This window comes from Watersipora subatra, chromosome 2 (genome assembly GCF_963576615.1).
Source record: "Watersipora subatra chromosome 2, tzWatSuba1.1, whole genome shotgun sequence".
NCBI classification, from domain to species: domain Eukaryota; kingdom Metazoa; phylum Bryozoa; class Gymnolaemata; order Cheilostomatida; family Watersiporidae; genus Watersipora; species Watersipora subatra.
Genome location: NC_088709.1, coordinates 9,944,433 through 9,967,136, shown reverse-complemented (window position 1 = coordinate 9,967,136; position 22,704 = coordinate 9,944,433). Strand labels below are relative to the sequence as shown.

General features: G+C 33.6%; 1 protein-coding gene across 1 annotated transcript; it reads right to left on the bottom strand.

Annotated features, from left to right (window-relative positions):
• Window positions 1-3,395: 3,395 nt before the first annotated feature.
• Window positions 3,396-22,669, bottom strand: LOC137387468 (amino acid transporter heavy chain SLC3A2-like). The gene is made up of 9 exons (XM_068073898.1): window positions 22,219-22,669; window positions 21,968-22,117; window positions 20,817-20,872; window positions 18,440-18,585; window positions 17,943-18,147; window positions 16,709-16,909; window positions 9,430-9,550; window positions 6,444-6,559; window positions 3,396-3,733 (listed from the first exon to the last, which is right to left on the bottom strand). Exons 1-9 carry the CDS (start codon window positions 22,646-22,648, stop codon window positions 3,617-3,619), a joined length of 1,542 nt encoding a protein of 513 aa, XP_067929999.1. The 5' UTR covers window positions 22,649-22,669; the 3' UTR covers window positions 3,396-3,616.
• Between the last annotated feature and the right edge of the window lie 35 nt (window positions 22,670-22,704).

The following is a 22,704-nucleotide window of genomic DNA, read 5'->3' as shown; positions in this document are numbered from 1 at the left end:
CTGAAAGGTAGATTAGCTATTTAACATTGCATATTTAAAAAAGCGCGATAACAACGCCAGCTTGTTATAAAACCGCACTTTTTGAGCTCATTTTTCTCGGCGTCCAGCCTATTTAAACATCATGTAACAAGCTACGAGCAATTTTAAATAGTTTATATACGTTTCATAAAAGACTGCGATTATTTTACAGGCTGGATTTAGATAATAATGGGTTTTAAGACACCCATCTCTATTCTTCGAAATCGGACTAAACATTCCTAACTTCCGTTCCTGAAAAAGCTAGGTTTCGTCACATATTTATGGGCGGAGCTTGTAATGCCGATTGTGTTGTTTTCGAAACGGATATTAAAACGCTTTAAAAAAGCTTAAATGACTTTGAAGGTTAGTGGACCGGTCTTTATTTTGAGTACAAAATCGGAATCAGCGTGGCTGATTTACCTAAAAACTACGATAAAACTTGTACGTGACAGTTATGGTTTTATTTAGAATTTATTCAGAATCTATTAATAGAATTTATTCTGTTTGCATCATGAAGCAGTACACATCCAAACAGACTTTTTGCTGCTCAGATCAGCACATTTGCAATACGATCAGAGTGCCGAGAAGAGCGGTAAACCAATAGCAGTGTTGATGACAAAGCTATTTTATACGCTGCTGAACATTGATTACAAACAGGATTTAACTCATGTTGCTGCGATATGAAACTGTCTGTTGTGTGTCTACCAAATAAGATTTAGCCAAAAATCAATAGCTTGAAAAGAAACAAGCGGGTAACCAACATAATAAAGCCAAGAAGCCAGCAGAGCTTAATGGCCAAGCAAATCACTATACACTTACAAGGTCACAGGGCAAAGTCTTTGAGTTAAAATCACTCAGGCAAAATGAAGTATAAAAAATTTGAAGGTGTAATGGTTAAACCTAGTCAGCTTTTACCTGAAATATCGAGGAACATAATGACGCCAGGAAATTGGCGGACAAATGGTGGTTGAACAGAGAGATCCATGTTGAGGATAATATCAGGCAGATGTGCAGCGAGCTGGTTCATCTCCTTATTGTCGATCTCGTGCAGTGGCTCATCATCTGTTTCATGCCTTTTGCGGTATTTCTCAAGAGTGTCCGTCGTAGAGGTCACTAGTAGGTCAGCTGTAATGTACACAAATTAAAAGTATTTATTATTGTTGTCAACTTTAAGAATGTTTTCAGAGTAGCTGGTCAATGTTTTGTTCAAGTTTTTATGACACAATTCAGTTAGATCAAACTATGTAACATGCCGAGATAAGGCTTTAAAAACTTGCAACAAAGAGCTACATCAATGGCTACTTCATGAGCTGATCTTTCTAACTACTTAACAATTAGCTTAATATTTGATTCGTTGAGAGGCAGTACCAAACCTAGCAATTTTTATTGGCGCAGATGAGCGAGCTTACGACATGGAAACCTCTTTAATGTCTCCATGATGGCGGTTACCAACACTATTGACGCAACTGTCTGTAGTTTATTTCAAAGTTAGTAAAACCTAAAACTTTAGTTTCTGTCAATTTTTACGTCATGCATATTGCTAAGCATGGTACACAGTCGGTGCTACTGAGGCATTATATAAAATTATTTTCCATTTGCAATAAAAAACTCATGTGGACGACCTAGTAGACAAGAATTCGTGTGATATTTATGCTGCCACAGCCTGGATGACAGCCAAACAGAAACACAGGAAAAATTATTTTTGCAATGTATCACTGCATACCAACCTGGAATATCCATCGCTGGTAACTTTTTCTGTTTTCAGATGCTGATCGATGTTTACTCTGGGTTGCAGTAACACAACTGCGCAACTAAAAACTTTACCCTTAACAATGAAAATGTTGCCGAGCTAGTTGTAACAATATTTAGTGTTATCAATAGACAACATAACGTAACACTTGATGCTGAACAGATAAGCAATTCTGGGTAATAATAGGAATGATAACAATGTCTCCATTAGTATAGATAGATAGTTAGATAGTTAGGTAAATAGATGGATAGACAGATAGATATATAGTTAGATAGGTAGGTAAATAGACAGATAAATAAAGGAATAGATAGATAAATGGATAGATAGACAGTAGATAAATGGATAGATAGATATTTAGATAAATAGATAGATACATAGACAGATAGGTAAATGAATAGATATATAGATAGATAAATAGATAGATGGATAAACAGATAGATAGATATATAGATAAATGGATAAATAGACAGATAGGTAAATGGATAGATCGATATTTAGATAAATGGATAGATAGATAAATGGATAGATACATTGACAGATAGGTAAATGGATAGATATATAGATGGATGAATAGATAGATAAATGGATAGATAGATTGATAGATATTAACTTTATTTACACAGGTTTAGAACAAATAAGACGAGACAGAAGGAATAAATAGTAATCTAAATTATGTGTATTGGAAGAAAAAGCATGGTCTAACACTTTTAGTTAGCATATTGGTATGTAAGTTAACATTGGAATATACATGTAAGTTAACACATTGGGATATAAGTTAACATCTCACAGAGTGTCCTCTTTTAACACATTATCTCTATTAACAACCCCCACATTCTCATAGTGTTTGCGTTTTTACATTTTTGAGCCGATTTCCTCAAAACTTCACACACATATGCTCCATGCCTTTCACCAGGCTGACAAAACTATTATGGCAAAGCTTATGTCTAGACGTGTACTTTTTAAAAATTATAGCAAAATGAGTGTTATAAGACAAATCTTTTCAATAGTCTTCCATTCCGACTAATTGTCTATGACTTCGACTAAGAGCCTGTCGGCAACAACTGCTTCAACCATTATCTTTTTGACTAAACCTTCATTTACCCTTCAGATAGTTTGCTTAAATGAATGCAGTTTTACGCTGATAGCAAATGCCCAAATATGGCAACCATCAAGTTGCAGATAAATTATCCCGGTCACTTGGAATGCCAACATAAGCAAACAATCATCATGACATGTGTTTTGATAGTGACCTAAAATCTAGGAATCCGATGCGGGTGGCTCTAACAACTTTGGCATTTTGTGGCTGAAAACCAATGACCTATGAATCAAGGCAATACCATGCTAAAGATGAAAAGAAAAATAATGGTGCATATGACCAGAGGCTCATTCTTAGTGCTCAATTAAATGCTCAGCTGAGTGAACTGGTGAAGTAGTAATCAGAGAAGACAACTCGAGTATGAACAGCCTCCAACGAGCTCTCTGCTCTAAGGCGGCAAATTGTTTAAAAATCTATTTACTATGCGGTTCTATCAAATAGGTCCGACGACTGAGTTTACGAAAATTTCAAGCAGTTTGCGGAAGCTACTACATTTTAAACGCTGCCTCAAGGAAACGAGAAAGCATAGTGTAAAGCTTGCATTATTTTATTCACATGCAGTCATTCATTACAAATTATAGATTGTGCAGGATTGAACAGATGAAAAAAACAACTCGGTGTCTTGGTGGGTAGAGATCCCAATAGTCAGATTATGAAAGTACAGTCAGATTCAGTGAATGCAGCAGATATAGCAGGTGTTCTAGGTGAATTGGGGGCATAGCCATGTGCCCCTAATACAGTGAAGAGTGTAGTCACTTTGCATCTGGCACGCTCATACTAGCAACGACAACACTTTTTGATGGCAAGTAGATGGCGCTAAGGTCAACCGAGTCCTCCATGTCAAGATCCACTCCGCTTGTGACAAGAATCTACAAATAAACAGAGATAGTTATCTTCAGCGTCACTGGAAACAAACAAGAGAGTACTGTAACAGCTGCCTATAACAGACAACTGACCATTTTTCAAAGGAAATAACATTATTTTATTCATACGCAAACACATTTACCTTCTCAATCTTATAGTTATAGCATTGATGCATATTCCTCACACATCTATGTCTATGTCTTATAGTTATAGCATTGATGCATATTCCTCACACATCTATGTCTATGTCTTATAGTTATAGCATTGATGCATATTCCTCACACATCTATGTCTTATAGTTATAGCATTGATACATATTCCTCACACATCTATGTCTTATAGTTATAGCAATGATGCATATTCCTCACACATCTATGTCTATGTCTTATAGTTATAGCATTGATGCATATTCCTCACACATCTATGTCTATGCATAGCTTGATAGTATCCCACCACATTAAGCGTTATTTTCACAAGTAGTTTGAACTTTGAGCGCTGCCTGTTATTGCTGCCCGGTATTCAACTAAAATACTAGGACATTCATCAAATTATGTGACAGCAGGATGCCCAGATGCTGTACCTTTGCATTAAATTTATAAACCTACTAGGTACAGTACTGAATATTATTAATATTATAAAAAACGGAATATTTACTAGCTTTTACAATGCGATGTTTTCAATGAGGTGATCACAAAATGGTACATGATGAATGCATACTTGTTCAACAAATTGCAAATGCATACTTGGTCAACAAGACAACAAATTTAAGGGGCACCTCCAATTGCAAGTGTTCTGTGTTTTGAATCACAAATAATAATCATTGGTGTTGTCTAAATGTTGAACTAAATGCGTGACCTTGGCTGATGCTTTATGAGTGGAGACAAATAAATTTACCATGATTATTACATGTATGAGATTTTTTTCTGAAAAAATAATAAATTAAACTTTATACCGTAACTAATTTTTCTCATTTACTAGTCGGTGTTGTATCACATCCGCATTGCCAGAAATAATTATAAACTTGAAGGTTTTTCAGGTGAGTATAAAAAGAAATGATTATTTTTCATGTGGGTATAAAAAAATATTATTATAGGCACTATATTTCATGAACCAGGAAAGCAGCTACGGTTAAGTAAATGGGGTGACAACTTAAGCTTATGTCACATTGGTGGTGTCCAGAAGGACATTCAACAGAAGGACAGACAACTGCTCCTGCTTTACATCAGCCCAAAGTTCCACTCAAAAAAGCTCCAAGTTACTTTCTCACAAGGGTATCAGACAATAATTAATACAGAGGTTTTATTATATTTCATGAGTGCCAGTAGTTGTAGGAGATACGTGATATATAATGAAAAAGGTTTACATGTAACCAACTCAACTTGAAACATGACACCACACGCTGTGTCCATGTTCACAAAACTTATGCCGACCATGAAACAAAGCAAGCAGGTGTGATGGCTTAGGAGACGTGTACAAGCCAACAATTATAAAAGTACTTCTTGACACGACAATGTCAACACATCAAGTAAAGGTTTAAATAACATTTTGCACATTTTAAACAAGAATGAGATGCTAAAATAAATGTTCCATCATAGGATTCTCTCAATCCTACATCAACTCTACTTTAACTCTTCCTTCGGCTTAAACTCGTTCAAGTTTGTCAAATTATATCAGTGCACAAACAGATATATATTATAGTTTAAAATAACAATTGGAATCTCAAAGTCAGCAAAGCCATACACCATTTACCTCTCTACTAGAATGATAACAACTGTGCTCTTTGTTAGAGATGCTAGAGTAATCACAACGCAGCCTTTTCTACATGTTTAATATCACATGAGTAAACAATTAGCTAGTTCTATAACTCCCAATACAGAACAATCTACACTGTCTCATGTATAAATCATGGTAAGATATGGCGCTTGATCGAGGTGAAGGTAAAATTATATAAATCTACAAATATTAGCGACATTTAAAATAATTAATTCATAAAGTTTGCTTTAATTGTATAATAGACATATGACACACTGTTAATCTAATGAAGATGCGATGTAATTCCCTTTTTGATGATTTCAAAAACATTTTGCGTTAAAAATGTTTTAAATGGGCTCCGTGTTGTTTACTTGTCTTGAGGGAAATAGCTTTGCCTTAGTATTAACAGTTTCACAGATTGTGCGCGAGCCATGGAGTTCCACTCCGTATGAAAAATCAAAGCTGATTGAGATGCATGCTATGAATGGAAACTGATAAGGCATTCAATTAGAAAAGAACTCAAACCATTAGATTTCAAACAAAAATTATAGCTTCACGAGAAGGTTTGAAGAAGGCTGATCATAAAAGCTTCCGTATTTGTATGAATTAATGAAAAACGTTAATAACGATTATCTATACAACTTCTCACGCATACCGCAACAAATCTAGCACTTGCACAAGTGCCATCATTAACTAATGAAATCAATGGAGGACTGGTTAAACGCTGACCTACATTCCTATTAGACTATTAGTGTCGCCAGACAGCTGCCGAGTTTGTTATGAATATCCCATTACAACTCCTACGTAAAAACACACAGGAGAAATTAATGACAAACCAACAGAGAATCTTCCATTGAAAGCAATGTCATTAGCTCATTTCCTGTTCTGAGGTAGCCTAGAGGCATCATATCATATTGATCTACAGAGGAAACATATCACACCAAGATAATGGTTACCGCTTACCTTGCCCATGGAATATTCTCCAAAAACGAGACTACCAGCCATAGGATCACCTGTGTTAACCGCCACAACAACAGGTGCTTGATCTGTAGCATTGCGGACAAACGCATAGACCTCTCCTACAAAAAGGACAAATGGAAAATGCAAAGAAAGAAAAGCAAATCATGCGAAGATGACAATAAAGATCTCATGCATTATGGTCACAACTTAAAATTTTTCAAGGTGTTCATATGAGAACAATGGAGTCATTCAAACATCGCATTCACTAGCAATTTTAGTTAGGTGGCTAAAAAATGTCTAATACCTCATTGTTACTTTTAGCAAGCTGTCGAAAATTTAATTCGCGCTGTGATGGTAGATCGTCTTTTGGTAATATGAGCCAAAAAATGCGATACATATTTCCTTGACAGACATACAGCCAACACAGAAATAGAAAGCCCATATAAGCCATCATGAAGGAGACATCTGCATGCACGCTTGGCATATACGTTAAAGGCACATGTTATATCACAGTATGCCGGTAAAACCCCACAATACACCAGTGATCATCTACGATAACATTGTTCAGTCACAAACCCATCCGTACCACCACTCACAAACCCATCATTACACAATGAAGTCACTGAAATGACGAGATAGCAGCCTATTGATAGCCGTAACTAGCCTATCGATAGCCTACCGATAGCAGTAACTATCGTGAAGAGAAATATGCATCAAGCAATCAGCGACAGTCGATCAGCATAGCTGAAGTGGCGCATATTGCGCAGATTATCGTAGATGCTCGGTGAAATAGCGGGAAAGTTTGACAGCAGCAAACTTTCCCGATGTATCCGTGCTGCGGTGAACATAATCGACAAATAATTGTCGAGGAGAACCTCAACATACAGTTATATAGTGTGGACCAGTCTTACAAGTTGACTCACAACAAAATTCACATTACAGTTATTTGGTATCATAAGATTCATCATGTCTTACTCTGTTGTGTTGTAGGTGCAAAATATGTGGAAATGTGATTACAAGCTCTTAAAAGCTCAAAAACGAACAGTTGATCGCAGCCATCATCTTGTTGCCATTGTCTCCAGAACCAAGTTACATCACTCTTAAGCAGGCTGCGAAGAGGCTGTGTCAGTGTTGACATATTGGGTATATAATTGCAAAGAAAGTTGAGCGTTCTTAAAACTCTCTGTACACCAGTCCTATCAGTAGGGTTTAGCATCTCTGAGATAGCACAAATTGATTGCAGCCATCACGAAACTGCCGTAGATCAGCTTACAACTACAAGTCGATCATGCTAAGCTATAAATTTCTTGATGCGTTCAGAGGTTTTCACGAATATTTATCGATTTGGAGGCCTTTGATGCACCAACAACTTGTGGTGAGTAATGAGTTTTTTTCAAAGCCATTTACTGAATTAATAATTGAATTTTACTTTGGTTCTTCGGTAAAACGCAATATTTACTTTTTTCATCCCTACCACTTCGTTATTAGTTTTAGTGTGAGAGAGAGATTTTTCATCATACATGGAGACACAATGACTGCAAGGGTGGTAGATGTCATTCCTAGAAGATCACCAATCATTCAGGGAGGTCTTGAAATTGAGGTAGAAGTGACCGCAGCAGCTAACAAGGAGAATATATCTGTTTTAAATAAGAAACAAAAACGCCTTTGCGAGCACAAATTTTTGGCCAACCGGCAGAACTTTGCAATAGTAAGCCACGAGGAGAATTCTGATGATAACTCTCTTACCAGCCATGTAGTAGCGAGAGAATCGCCTTTAACATCTACCCAAGACAGTGACAGCAATATAGATTTGCTATTACCAAAATAACTAGTCAGAGAGCACCATTACACGCTAGTATTTACTTATTAAGAGTATCAGTATAAATTTATTGCCAGAAAACCGCCATATGGGCTAAACTGTTTTTATTTACTTCATTCATCGTTTTTAAAATTTTATTTGTATTTGAAATATTTTATTTGTACACTCAAGTTTGTAATAAATTATAATATATCTATACATGAAATAGAACATATAATATAATCATGTTTGCTGCAGCGATATCAAGGAGTTGTTGTTGATGAAGGGGTCTAGGTTGACTGGTTGCTTCTCTGCCAATATTCCTGCCTTGGTGAATATTACTACTTGTCTCTAGTTTTTGTAATCGGAATAGGTTCTGTTTCAGTCTCAATCTGCAGCAAACACAAAAAAGAAAAAAATATTAATAAGTGTCAAGTACAAAAACAATAGCTGAAGCATTTAATGAAAGCGATCAGTTTTTAAACAAAAGAATTAACTAATGCAGTTAATTATGGAAAAACGTATCTGCACTGCAAATCAAATACATACCATAATGTCCAGATCAGAATCATTATCGTCCTCAACTTCGGTATTAGAGGTTGATGGAGTTGATCTCAATATAAAAAGACTGTAGGAAAGATTTTTGCGATGACAACGCCATGCTGAATAACTTGTGAAAACCTTGAATAATTTTGTAAAGAAGCTTGATGCATTGGCAATGGGGTTAACTCGAAGCCTCGGCGATGATTTTAAAAAAGTTTTGGAACTCGGCTACGTTTAGTACTTCTGCCTAGCGACTATTTTTGCAATGACGCATTTTGCATATCTTGTGACAACCTTGAATAATTTTGTAAAAAAATATGATGCAAGGGCAATGGGGTTAACTCAAAGCCCCGACGATGATTTTAAAAAGGTTTTGGAACTCAGCTACGTTTAGTATTTATGCTTAGCGGCTAGTTTTTAAATTGAGGCAGTAGTTCTTCTCCCTTGTGATTAAAAATAGAACTAATTATTCAAATTTAATAATTCGCGGAATTGACTGTTCGCGAAATCGCGATTTTTATATCTATCAAATATTTTCATCCTGTAGGGTATATAATAATATTATAATATTGAGAATCATCAAAATCCCTAGTAGAAATACATGATGCACCTAAATAATCAAGAAGGTAATTTATATCAACAGCTCACCTCCGAAGTCCAGTGAAACAAAGTCTCCCCATTTCAGTGATGGCTCTGCAGCCCTCACAGTTGCCAGATCTTTGAACAATGAGTAGAAGGAGGTTCCATCATAGCCCATAGCTTTCTGTGCCTGCATAACAGGAGCGGAAACAAGTGTTATTTAGGGGTTTAACAAAGATATAATTTAGAATTTTAATTTCAACATCTCAACATCTGATCTAGAGGTGTCGAAAAGAAAGGGAAGCATATACATCATAAACTGAATTCCTACGCGCGAACAAGCGCTGCTAGTTAAGACATCAACTCAATCAGTGTCTGCTATTGATCAACAGAAAGAATACAGCAATAATCCCGTAACAGCAGGATGCTAGTACACATGGATTCAATTCATAAACCTAGTGGGAGTATTACTACTTTTGAGTACTATTAAACCATCATAGTATGACATCAATAAAGTGATCTATATATACAAATCACTTCATTTATGTGATATTATAATAGTTTAATAGTACTCAATAGTAGCAATGCTTCATTTATGTGATATTATAATAGTTTAATAGTACTCAATAGTAGCAATGCTTCATTTATGTGATATTATAATAGTTTAACAGTACTCAATAGTAGCAATGCTTCATTTATGTGATATTATAATAGTTTAATAGTACTCAATAGTAGCAATGCTTCATTTATGTGATATTATAATAGTTTAATAGTACTCAATAGTAGCAATGCTTCATTTATGTGGTATTATAATGGTTTAACAGTACTCAATAGTAGCAATGCTTCATTTATGTGATATTATAATAGTTTAATAGTACTCAATAGTAGCAATGCTTCATTTATGTGATATTATAATAGTTTAATAGTACTCAGTAGTAGCAATGCTTCATTTATGTGATATTATAATAGTTTAATAGTACTCAGTAGTAGCAATGCTTCATTTATGTGATATTATAATAGTTTAACAGTACTCAATAGTAGCAATGCTTCATTTATGTGATATTATAATAGTTTAACAGTACTCAATAGTAGCAATGCTTCATTTATGTGATATTATAATAGTTTAACAGTACTCAATAGTAGCAATGCTTCATTTATGTGATATTATAATAGTTTAACAGTACTCAGTAGTAGCAATGCTTCATTTATGTGATATTATAATAGTTTAACAGTACTCAGTAGTAGCAATGCTTCATTTATGTGATATTATAATAGTTTAACAGTACTCAATAGTAGCAATGCTTCATTTATGTGATATTATAATAGTTTAACAGTACTTAATAGTAGCAATGCTTCATTTATGTGATATTATAATAGTTTAACAGTACTCAGTAGTAGCAATGCTTCATTTATGTGATATTATAATAGTTTAACAGTACTCAATAGTAGCAATGCTTCATTTATGTGATATTATAATAGTTTAACAGTACTCAGTAGTAGCAATGCTTCATTTATGTGATATTATAATAGTTTAACAGTACTCAATAGTAGCAATGCTTCATTTATGTGATATTATAATAGTTTAACAGTACTCAATAGTAGCAATGCTTCATTTATGTGATATTATAATAGTTTAACAGTACTCAGTAGTAGCAATGCTTCATTTATGTGATATTATAATAGTTTAACAGTACTCAATAGTAGCAATGCTTCATTTATGTGATATTATAATAGTTTAACAGTACTCAATAGTAGCAATGCTTCATTTATGTGATATTATAATAGTTTAATAGTACTCAATAGTAGCAATGCTTCATTTATGTGATATTATAATAGTTTAACAGTACTCAATAGTAGCAATGCTTCATTTATGTGATATCATAATAGTTTAATAGTACTCAATAGTAGCAATGCTTCATTTATGTGATATTATAATAGTTTAACAGTACTCAATAGTAGCAATGCTTCATTTATGTGATATTATAATAGTTTAACAGTACTCAATAGTAGCAATGCTTCATTTACGTGATATTATAATAGTTTAATAGTACTCAATAGTAGCAATGCTTCATTTATGTGATATTATAATAGTTTAATAGTACTCAATAGTAGCAATGCTTCATTTATGTGATATTATAATAGTTTAATAGTACTCAATAGTAGCAATGCTTCATTTATGTGATATTATAATAGTTTAATAGTACTCAATAGTAGCAATGCTTCATTTATGTGATATTATAATAGTTTAACAGTACTCAATAGTAGCAATGCTTCATTTACGTGATATTATAATAGTTTAATAGTACTCAATAGTAGCAATGCTTCATTTATGTGATATTATAATAGTTTAATAGTACTCAATAGTAGCAATGCTTCATTTATGTGATATTATAATAGTTTAACAGTACTTAATAGTAGCAATGCTTCATTTATGTGATATTATAATAGTTTAACAGTACTCAATAGTAGCAATGCTTCTATTAAGCTTATCTAGTTATGTGATATTATAATAGTTTAACAGTACTCAATAGTAGCAATGCTTCTATTAAGCTTATCTAGTTATGTGATATTATAATAGTTTAACAGTACTCAATAGTAGCAATGCTTCTATTAAGCTTATCTAGTTATGTGATATTATAATAGTTTAACAGTACTCAATAGTAGCAATGCTTCTATTAAGCTTATCTAGTTATGTGATATTATAATAGTTTAACAGTACTCAATAGTAGCAATGCTTCTATTAAGCTTATCTAGTTATGTGATATTATAATAGTTTAACAGTACTCAATAGTAGCAATGCTTCATTTATGTGATATTATAATAGTTTAACAGTACTCAATAGTAGCAATGCTTCATTTATGTGATATTATAATAGTTTAATAGTACTCAATAGTAGCAATGCTTCATTTATATGATATTATAATAGTTTAATAGTACTCAGTAGTAGCAATGCTTCATTTATGTGATATTATAATAGTTTAATAGTACTCAATAGTAGCAATGCTTCATTTATGTGATATTATAATAGTTTAATAGTACTCAGTAGTAGCAATGCTTCATTTATGTGATATTATAATAGTTTAACAGTACTCAGTAGTAGCAATGCTTCATTTATGTGATATTATAATAGTTTAATAGTACTCAATAGTAGCAATGCTTCATTTATGTGATATTATAATAGTTTAATAGTACTCAGTAGTAGCAATGCTTCATTTAAGTGATATTATAATAGTTTAATAGTACTCAGTAGTAGCAATGCTTCATTTATGTGATATTATAATAGTTTAATAGTACTCAGTAGTAGCAATGCTTCATTTATGTGATATTATAATAGTTTAACAGTACTCAGTAGTAGCAATGCTTCATTTATGTGATATTATAATAGTTTAATAGTACTCAATAGTAGCAATGCTTCATTTATGTCATATTATAATAGTTTAATAGTACTCAATAGTAGCAATGCTTCATTTATGTGGTATTATAATGGTTTAACAGTACTCAATAGTAGCAATGCTTCATTTATGTGGTATTATAATGGTTTAACAGTACTCAATAGTAGCAATGCTTCATTTATGTGGTATTATAATGGTTTAACAGTACTCAATAGTAGCAATGCTTCATTTATGTGATATTATAATAGTTTAATAGTACTCAATAGTAGCAATGCTTCATTTATGTGATATTATAATAGTTTAATAGTACTCAATAGTAGCAATGCTTCATTTATGTGATATTATAATAGTTTAATAGTACTCAATAGTAGCAATGCTTCATTTATGTGATATTATAATAGTTTAATAGTACTCAATAGTAGCAATGCTTCATTTATGTGATATTATAATAGTTTAATAGTACTCAATAGTAGCAATGCTTCATTTATGTGATATTATAATAGTTTAATAGTACTCAATAGTAGCAATGCTTCATTTATGTGGTATTATAATGGTTTAACAGTACTCAATAGTAGCAATGCTTCATTTATGTGATATTATAATAGTTTAATAGTACTCAATAGTAGCAATGCTTCATTTATGTGATATTATAATAGTTTAATAGTACTCAATAGTAGCAATGCTTCATTTATGTGATATTATAATAGTTTAATAGTACTCAATAGTAGCAATGCTTCATTTATGTGATATTATAATAGTTTAATAGTACTCAATAGTAGCAATGCTTCATTTATGTGATATTATAATAGTTTAACAGTACTCAGTAGTAGCAATGCTTCATTTATGTGATATTATAATAGTTTAATAGTACTCAATAGTAGCAATGCTTCATTTATGTGATATCATAATAGTTTAATAGTACTCAATAGTAGCAATGCTTCATTTATGTGATATTATAATAGTTTAATAGTACTCAATAGTAGCAATGCTTCATTTATGTGATATTATAATAGTTTAATAGTACTCAATAGTAGCAATGCTTCATTTATGTGATATTATAATAGTTTAATAGTACTCAATAGTAGCAATGCTTCATTTATGTGATATTATAATAGTTTAATAGTACTCAATAGTAGCAATGCTTCATTTATGTGATATTATAATAGTTTAATAGTACTCAATAGTAGCAATGCTTCATTTATGTGATATTATAATAGTTTAATAGTACTCAATAGTAGCAATGCTTCATTTATGTGATATTATAATAGTTTAATAGTACTCAATAGTAGCAATGCTTCATTTATGTGATATTATAATAGTTTAATAGTACTCAATAGTAGCAATGCTTCATTTATGTGATATTATAATAGTTTAATAGTACTCAATAGTAGCAATGCTTCATTTATGTGATATTATAATAGTTTAATAGTACTCAATAGTAGCAATGCTTCATTTATGTGATATTATAATAGTTTAACAGTACTCAATAGTAGCAATGCTTCATTTATGTGATATTATAATAGTTTAATAGTACTCAATAGTAGCAATGCTTCATTTATGTGATATTATAATAGTTTAATAGTACTCAATAGTAGCAATGCTTCATTTATGTGATATTATAATAGTTTAATAGTACTCAATAGTAGCAATGCTTCATTTATGTGATATTATAATAGTTTAATAGTACTCAATAGTAGCAATGCTTCATTTGTGTGATATTATAATAGTTTAATAGTACTCAATAGTAGCAATGCTTCATTTATGTGCTATTATAATAGTTTAATAGTACTCAATAGTAGCAATGCTTCATTTATGTGATATTATAATAGTTTAATAGTACTCAATAGTAGCAATGCTTCATTTATGTGATATTATAATAGTTTAATAGTACTCAATAGTAGCAATGCTTCATTTATGTGATATTATAATAGTTTAATAGTACTCAATAGTAGCAATGCTTCATTTATGTGATATTATAATAGTTTAACAGTACTCAATAGTAGCAATGCTTCATTTATGTGATATTATAATAGTTTAATAGTACTCAATAGTAGCAATGCTTCATTTATGTGATATTATAATAGTTTAATAGTACTCAATAGTAGCAATGCTTCATTTATGTGATATTATAATAGTTTAATAGTACTCAATAGTAGCAATGCTTCATTTATGTGATATCATAATAGTTTAATAGTACTCAATAGTAGCAATGCTTCATTTATGTGATATTATAATAGTTTAATAGTACTCAATAGTAGCAATGCTTCATTTATGTGATATTATAATAGTTTAATAGTACTCAATAGTAGCAATGCTTCATTTATGTGATATTATAATAGTTTAATAGTACTCAATAGTAGCAATGCTTCATTTATGTGATATTATAATAGTTTAACAGTACTCAATAGTAGCAATGCTTCATTTATGTCATATTATAATAGTTTAATAGTACTCAATAGTAGCAATGCTTCATTTATGTGATATTATAATAGTTTAATAGTACTCAATAGTAGCAATGCTTCATTTACGTGATATTATAATAGTTTAATAGTACTCAATAGTAGCAATGCTTCATTTATGTGATATTATAATAGTTTAATAGTACTCAATAGTAGCAATGCTTCATTTATGTGATATTATAATAGTTTAATAGTACTCAATAGTAGCAATGCTTCATTTATGTGATATTATAATAGTTTAATAGTACTCAATAGTAGCAATGCTTCATTTATGTGATATTATAATAGTTTAATAGTACTCAATAGTAGCAATGCTTCATTTATGTGATATTATAATAGTTTAATAGTACTCAATAGTAGCAATGCTTCATTTATGTGATATTATAATAGTTTAATAGTACTCAATAGTAGCAATGCTTCATTTATGTGATATTATAATAGTTTAATAGTACTCAATAGTAGCAATGCTTCATTTATGTGATATTATAATAGTTTAACAGTACTCAATAGTAGCAATGCTTCATTTATGTGATATTATAATAGTTTAACAGTACTTAATAGTAGCAATGCTTCTATTAAGCTTATCTAGATATGTATAAATCTCAATGTTTGTGTGTATGTGTGTCGGTTTGTCCAGCTATAGCTATTAAAATTTAGGGAATGAAATATCCATTTCATCCTGGATTTGATCTCAGAAATTCCCGGTCGCCAGGCAAATATCTCATCAATTAAGCTACACGAGATTGGTGGATTCATCGGGCGATATATGTTGCTATGCGGGTTAAAATACGCTACCCCTTTCCATTACGGCGCAATGTCATTTTATGCTTTCTCCCACGGCTCGTATTAGTAGGAGCCGTAGATAACTAGCTTACTCAAATTAGTCATTAGCAATGTGCCAGGCTAATGGCAAGTGGCAGGCAGCTGCATTACCTGTAGCTGCTAAAGGAGACATTTTTATGCACGATTTCAGCTGAATGTAAAGAAAATGCATAACGACTTCGCCTATACTTTACTAAAAACTCAAATTTTACAGCATAAATTATTTTAATATCACCAGTTTTATACCATCGATATGAAAACAAGACTTTGTCAAAAACTACACACGCTTTATCTATACCTTGATGATACTCTGTTCAACAACGATGTTAGGAGATTTTCGGTTGATAAACTGGTATAGTATATGAACCACCCTTAACAGCGTATGGACTCAGCTCCATGCGCTGAATATACATCATAACATCACCATATAGAAAAGCTTTCAGTAAAATACCACTGCGGTTCACTGCTTGTTTATAATAAATGTATTACAAAGAAACAATCTCACAGAAGCCATAGTATTGTTGGCATTGAATTCAATGTGTATTTTTGTTGGAGCGTAAGCAACCCTGCAACACACAATGTTTATAAACCAAGCTGTAGCCTGAGTGTGAGCTAACTAGGGAGAGCTGATGTAGGAATAAGGACTGAGAAAAGATAGGAGAATGCGCTACTCACCAGAACACTGTGCTGATTGTTAGAAAGAGGAGGGTAGCTCCAAGTGTCATTGCTTGTGAAACCTCCAGTCTTTGTGTCATCCCAAAGCATGTATCCCCTAGATGACCCGGTGAATCCGATCTCATCTCCGTACAGGATATTAGGGGTTCCAGGAATGGTGAGCTGGACGGCGATGTTAAGGTGAGCTGGTGTCAAGCCAGCCTAAAAAAATGGCAGAAGTCAACACAATTAAAATCCTTGCTATCCTAGGAACTACCGGGGAGCAATCACTGAGCAATTCAGAGATATTTCTCTATCAGTCATAATGTTTGAAAATATGACAGTAGAAATTGATGCACAAACCACTCATTGCACCAGTAATCTGTATTGCACAAGTGTTTTACTTTAAATGTTAACAAAAAGTCAGTCTGGTAACAGTCAATGATAATAGTGAATTAAGAGTGAAAATATTTTCTTTCGTGACAAATTACTTTAAAAGTTAGCTTACACAGAATTTTAGTAGATTTCATCAGAAAGTGTCGGTATTTTGTTATCATTTGTGATCATTTATGATGTTTGAAGTGATTTGACTACCAGGATGTTTCAAGATTAAAATCAACAAAACCTGATCGCGGTTTAAACGTTCAGAAAAGTACATGCAAAATGATGAAACTAGTTACTATCGTTGCTATAGACTATTGTGTTCAAACGGCAGCGTTACGCGTCTCTATTCTGTCAGCCTCTTTACGATTATAGATAATCTACTATAATCGCACTTTTGCTTGATCTGATCGTTTTAACCGCGATAAAGTTTTATCGATTTCGATCTTGAAGCATCCTGTCAGTCAAAACATCAAAAGTGACAAAAAACCGCAAATGACAAAAACTATTAATAATTTCAGAGAAAGTTCACTAAAATGCTGTGCAAGTACATAATTAATGGCGATTCACTGTTGGTGATTATTTATACATGAGAATTTAATGGCGAGTGATTTAGCATTGTGAAAAGGGCTTATAAACTAACTTGAATAACTCGAGAGAAGCTGGAATGCTTTAGAAATGCAGTATTCAACGCTAGGTATCCGTTGCAACATAAATGGAAACAAATTGAAACCAGCTGCTTGCATTGCCTCATTAGATCTTCCCTCAGGCAGCAGCGGAAGGCATCTGGCAATCATTAGTAAAACTCCAGCCAATGATATCATATTGGCAGAGTGAATAGAATCAATTTAAAAAGAATTAACTAACAACTAACCCGTGGGATCTTCCAAGGGCTCTTGTCATCGCTGGTCTTCAGGGCAATGGCATGCGCCACATCATTGGAAGTGACAAGTGATGCCAGTTTGTTCTTTCGACATTCTAATGCAGATTCGCTGCCACAATTGTAGGAAGGCATGGAAACAAGCGCTGCCAATGAGTCGCTATGGTTAAGTGGTGCAGACTCCCCACCAATTATAACCCTAGAAAAAGAGCCCGAAATACCAGTAACCAGAGTTACATATTTACACGAGTGAACACATCGCTTTGCTAAGAAAGACTGCTGAGAAAAAACATCAGTAAAAAATTAGCATTAGTATTGATCCACTGACAACTTGCATTCCCCTTGTCCTGCATTCCTCAGTATTTACGTTGCCCGAGGGTTTACGGATGCTGTCAAGACTATTTTAAACAGTGCATTTCGTTAAACAAAGTGAACTTGCTTGGTTTCATAATAAAGCCATACACATACAGTATAGAAAAATTATAAAATACCTAGCTCTATCATCTTTCTTGTTAAACTGCTCATCGAGTATCGCTTGAAGGCTTGCAGCCGCATCGGCAAATGTCTCACCAGATTGATCAGAAGAAGACATGAGGAACCCGCCAGCACCAGCTTCAGTCCAAGACTTGACTATATCCTAGCAAGCGCATCATGCTTCAGTTGTAAATATATGCATAATATTACACAAGACAAATAGGTATACTCTACGATCTCCATTTGTAAACCTAAGGATTTCACGCCAACAACTAAAAGAACTTGGCCGATGTTAACTTTCTAACTCTGAGACTAGAGTTGAAGTGAGTTTGTCAAGTCGTATTAAGAGATTGTTTCCCATTTCACATGAAACCCACTTGGCCAAAACTGACAAAGCATTACATATACGGCCAAACCCGGCCAAGGACGTTAATTCATTTCAATACTTGCTTCCTGGATTTGAAAAAATATTCCTACATAAAATATATAAAGATTTGGCTGACTATACATTTAAATAGAATTGATTCGCTAAAATTTTGAAAGTCTTCTTTATCTGAACAGCATTTGGAGTTGTAAACCTACACTTTTTAGGTGATCATAACGGCCAGACAAAGATCCGTGACAATAATATGGTTCATAATAGCAGAGCCACAATGTCTGAACATAACATTAGAATAATGTTCTAGACATGTTATTTGTTTATAAGTAATATGCTAACTACTTAAAACTATTGGATATAGCTATTGACTAGCAAGGTCAGTCCTTTGAGGTGATAATAACCTTCTCTTCACTGTGTTTAAGTCATGCTGCAATTAGTGAACAGATAATTCAATCTACTCAGTTGGGGATCACCGCTGAGAAGGGAGATAGCATAAACTCAAGGCGTGGCCACACGAGCGCCGAACCAACTTAGGTTTGGTTTGGAAGTTGTTTTACTTCGGTTCGGCTAAGCCACATGTCACACGGCATCCGAAGTCACTTCGCATCCTAGATACCATACGTATGGAGACAGGATACTGTTTCATTGGTAGTTTTTATGTATTTAAGCTAAATAATTCTATTGTAAACAAAATACTTTGAGGAACAATTATTAATTATAATTACGCAGCAGATTTATCAGAAGATCGTTCAGCTGCTCAAAATAAATCACTCAATACAAAGATTTTGCCAACCCTTCCCATCAACATAATTATATTTTTATTAACATATGAATGTTTTTCTATGCTGTGTACATAACAAACAAAAACAGTCTTTACCATAATACTGTGTTATATCATAATACTTCATCAGAATGAGTATGACACATTACTTATATTCTACACAAAAGAACATCACAACCATTCTTTTACATTTATGCAAAACCTAAGTGCAACATCTTACATTTATGCAACACAACCACATGTCTGGGTGAGCCTTGCCGTAAATTGCTTCATGTTGTTCATTTAACGAAATAAAAGTATCGTCTCATTTCTTGTTTAACTTTGCTCACACGCACTTAAGGAGAAATGTGACGCGTGCTTGCTATAATTTTAATCACCCAATAAGAGCAAAGGTTCGGCCACGAAATTTCGAGAAGGACTGAAATGGTTCATTTCGGCCAGAAATGTCTTTGACCGAATAGTTTACAACTGATAGCGACGTTGTTTAGTTTGTTTCGGCTCTCGTGTGACCACCCCTTAATGAGGATTGTATTGTGAAGAATGGGTTTATTATAGTTGGGGTTTACTACAGTAAAGACACCAATCTTAACTATAATAAGCGCAACATCCTTCCGTAGCCACACTAAGAGCATTAGAAAAACTGTCCTGAATGGGAATTGAACTCGGGTATCTGAGTTCAGCAGCCAAGCACTCTACCAACTACACCACCCGACGACATAATGATTACACATCATGATGATCTCTCATGTCACATGGGATGGCCAATTTATAGTTTGTGTTTAGATGTCTGATCTGAGCATAATTGAGTCTGAATAATTCAGGCTTTATCGAGTGACAAACCCATCACCCAGAGAACGAGCAATAATCTTTTTGTCCAGTGCACACCAGCAGAAGTAACTGGAACAGGGGAGATGTATACACAGATATTAAAATCAGACAGAGGAATAGGCTTGGAGGGCCTCAAGTATATTACTAGCCGGTCTTAAAACTTACCAGCAGCTGATAATGGCTACCTACATCATATCCAGTAAAAACAGTTTTGGAAAATTATGTCAATTACAATATAACGGCAGTTCAGAAATCACACATTGAACTATCAAAAAGATCACAAGTATACCATTACCATTTCAAATCCCCAAAACATAACTCATATACAATGGCAATGAATTTAAATCCATGTATTCCATATAAAAATATGAAAAATAATTGTCAACTAAAGCAAAGATTGACTCACCTCAATTGTATCCACAGAGGCAGCATTGAGTTCCACACCAAGAACCACACGAATTCCTGAAAAAAGTAAAACAGTTGCATGGCTCAGTGAATATAATCTAGGTCACTCTAGGTCTGGGGTCACTGCAAGAACAGTTAGCAAACACTCTTACTTACTTACTTTCCAATTGATCCTAAGCGCCAGTTCAAGGCATATAGGGTATATTAACCTGTATCACCGTGTATTAACTGAGCTCTGAGTAAAGTGAATCATAGTATAGTTGTTTGCATAAAATGAGGGAAATAAAGTGGTAAAAACTATATATATATATATATATATATGAGTATTTATGTATCATCAGTCCGATTGTCTAAGGCCAAAGGTGATATAAATGATATATATGAGTATTTGTGCATATCAGTGAGTATTATCAATCTGATTGTCTGTGGGCGGAAAATATACTTTAACTTGGTTTTTAATGCGATTGTAAAAGCTAAATCGCCACACATTTGTTCGGTGTTGGTGGCTTAATATCTTACTTCTAGTGTCATGTGTCACAGGTGCAAATTTAATGTATTCATTTAATTGTATGTTATAGAGACCCGCTTCAATTTTTCTGAGGAATAGGGTATCCAGACTATTTAGCCTGTCACTCAGAGAAAGAATTTTATTTTCGTTGCGGCATTCTGTTATACTAGCTCTTTTACGGAGCCAGAAGATCCATCTCAGACCATTGTTTTGCACCTTTTCAATGTTATTTGATAGTCCCACTGCGTGTGGAGACCATACTTGGGTTGCATATTCAAGGATTGGTTTGACCATGGTATTAAAAGCTATAAGCTTTGTCTTTTTGGGGCGCCAGTTAAGTTTCTTTTTAGGATACCTAGTGTTCGATTTGCCTTGGCAATAACTTTGCTAATATGGGTGTTCCACTTCAAGTTTGAGTCTATATGGATCCCGAGATACTTGACCGAATTGGAGACCGGAATCTTCTCACTACCTAGTTCGAAAATCATATCTGGGGTGTCCTTTCCAAATTGAATGTGACAGCATTTCAACGGGTTGAATTTCATCCCGTTGAAATTAATAATGATCTAATAATGCCCTATAATGATCTAATAGCTGCTACCAAAACATACTAGAATTTAAAGCTTCGTATGGTCGACACTCACCGCCGGCTTTGAACGTTTTTGTGAATTGCTGGAAATCTTCTAATGTACCAACTGATGGACGAAGTTGACTCTGGTCATTCACATTGAGGGCATCAATCCAGACCGATTTTACAGACAGATCCTTAAAATGGTCAAGTTTACTTTCTAAACCTATAAATGGAGGATAAAAGATCACAAGTACCTGCTGCTCTTATCAAGTCGATTAAGCCAACTCTAAAAATGTAAACAACTTTTGATAGCGTCTTACACACCTTTAATATCTCCCATACCGTCTCCATTTGAGTCTAGAAACTTGTCAACTTCAACTTGGTATGCAACTCCGTCTTGGTACCACGTCAAGTCAGCAATTGGAGGGCATTTTGGTTCAACGACAACGATGACAACGGCTGCGATCAACATTGCAGCCCAACCAACTAGCAGTATGATGAAAAGAACCCATCGAATTTTTACCCACGCAGGATCCTTTTCAAAGCGCATTAGTTCTTCTCTTGTTAAGCAATTGAACTGTTCTTCGGAGGCCTTTGATTCAGTCGCTTCAACGCCATTTGGTGCAGTTTTAGCTTTTTCTGGTAAAAATGCATCAGTATCAATCGGATTAGAAAACGCAGATTCTTGGTTTGCAGCTTCTGGATCTACAGAGTTTAATTTGGTTAAATGAATATCGTTTTCTCCCGAAGACATGTTGAATGAGATACGAATGGAGCACAACCGCTATCTTCAAAACAATAACGTTATCT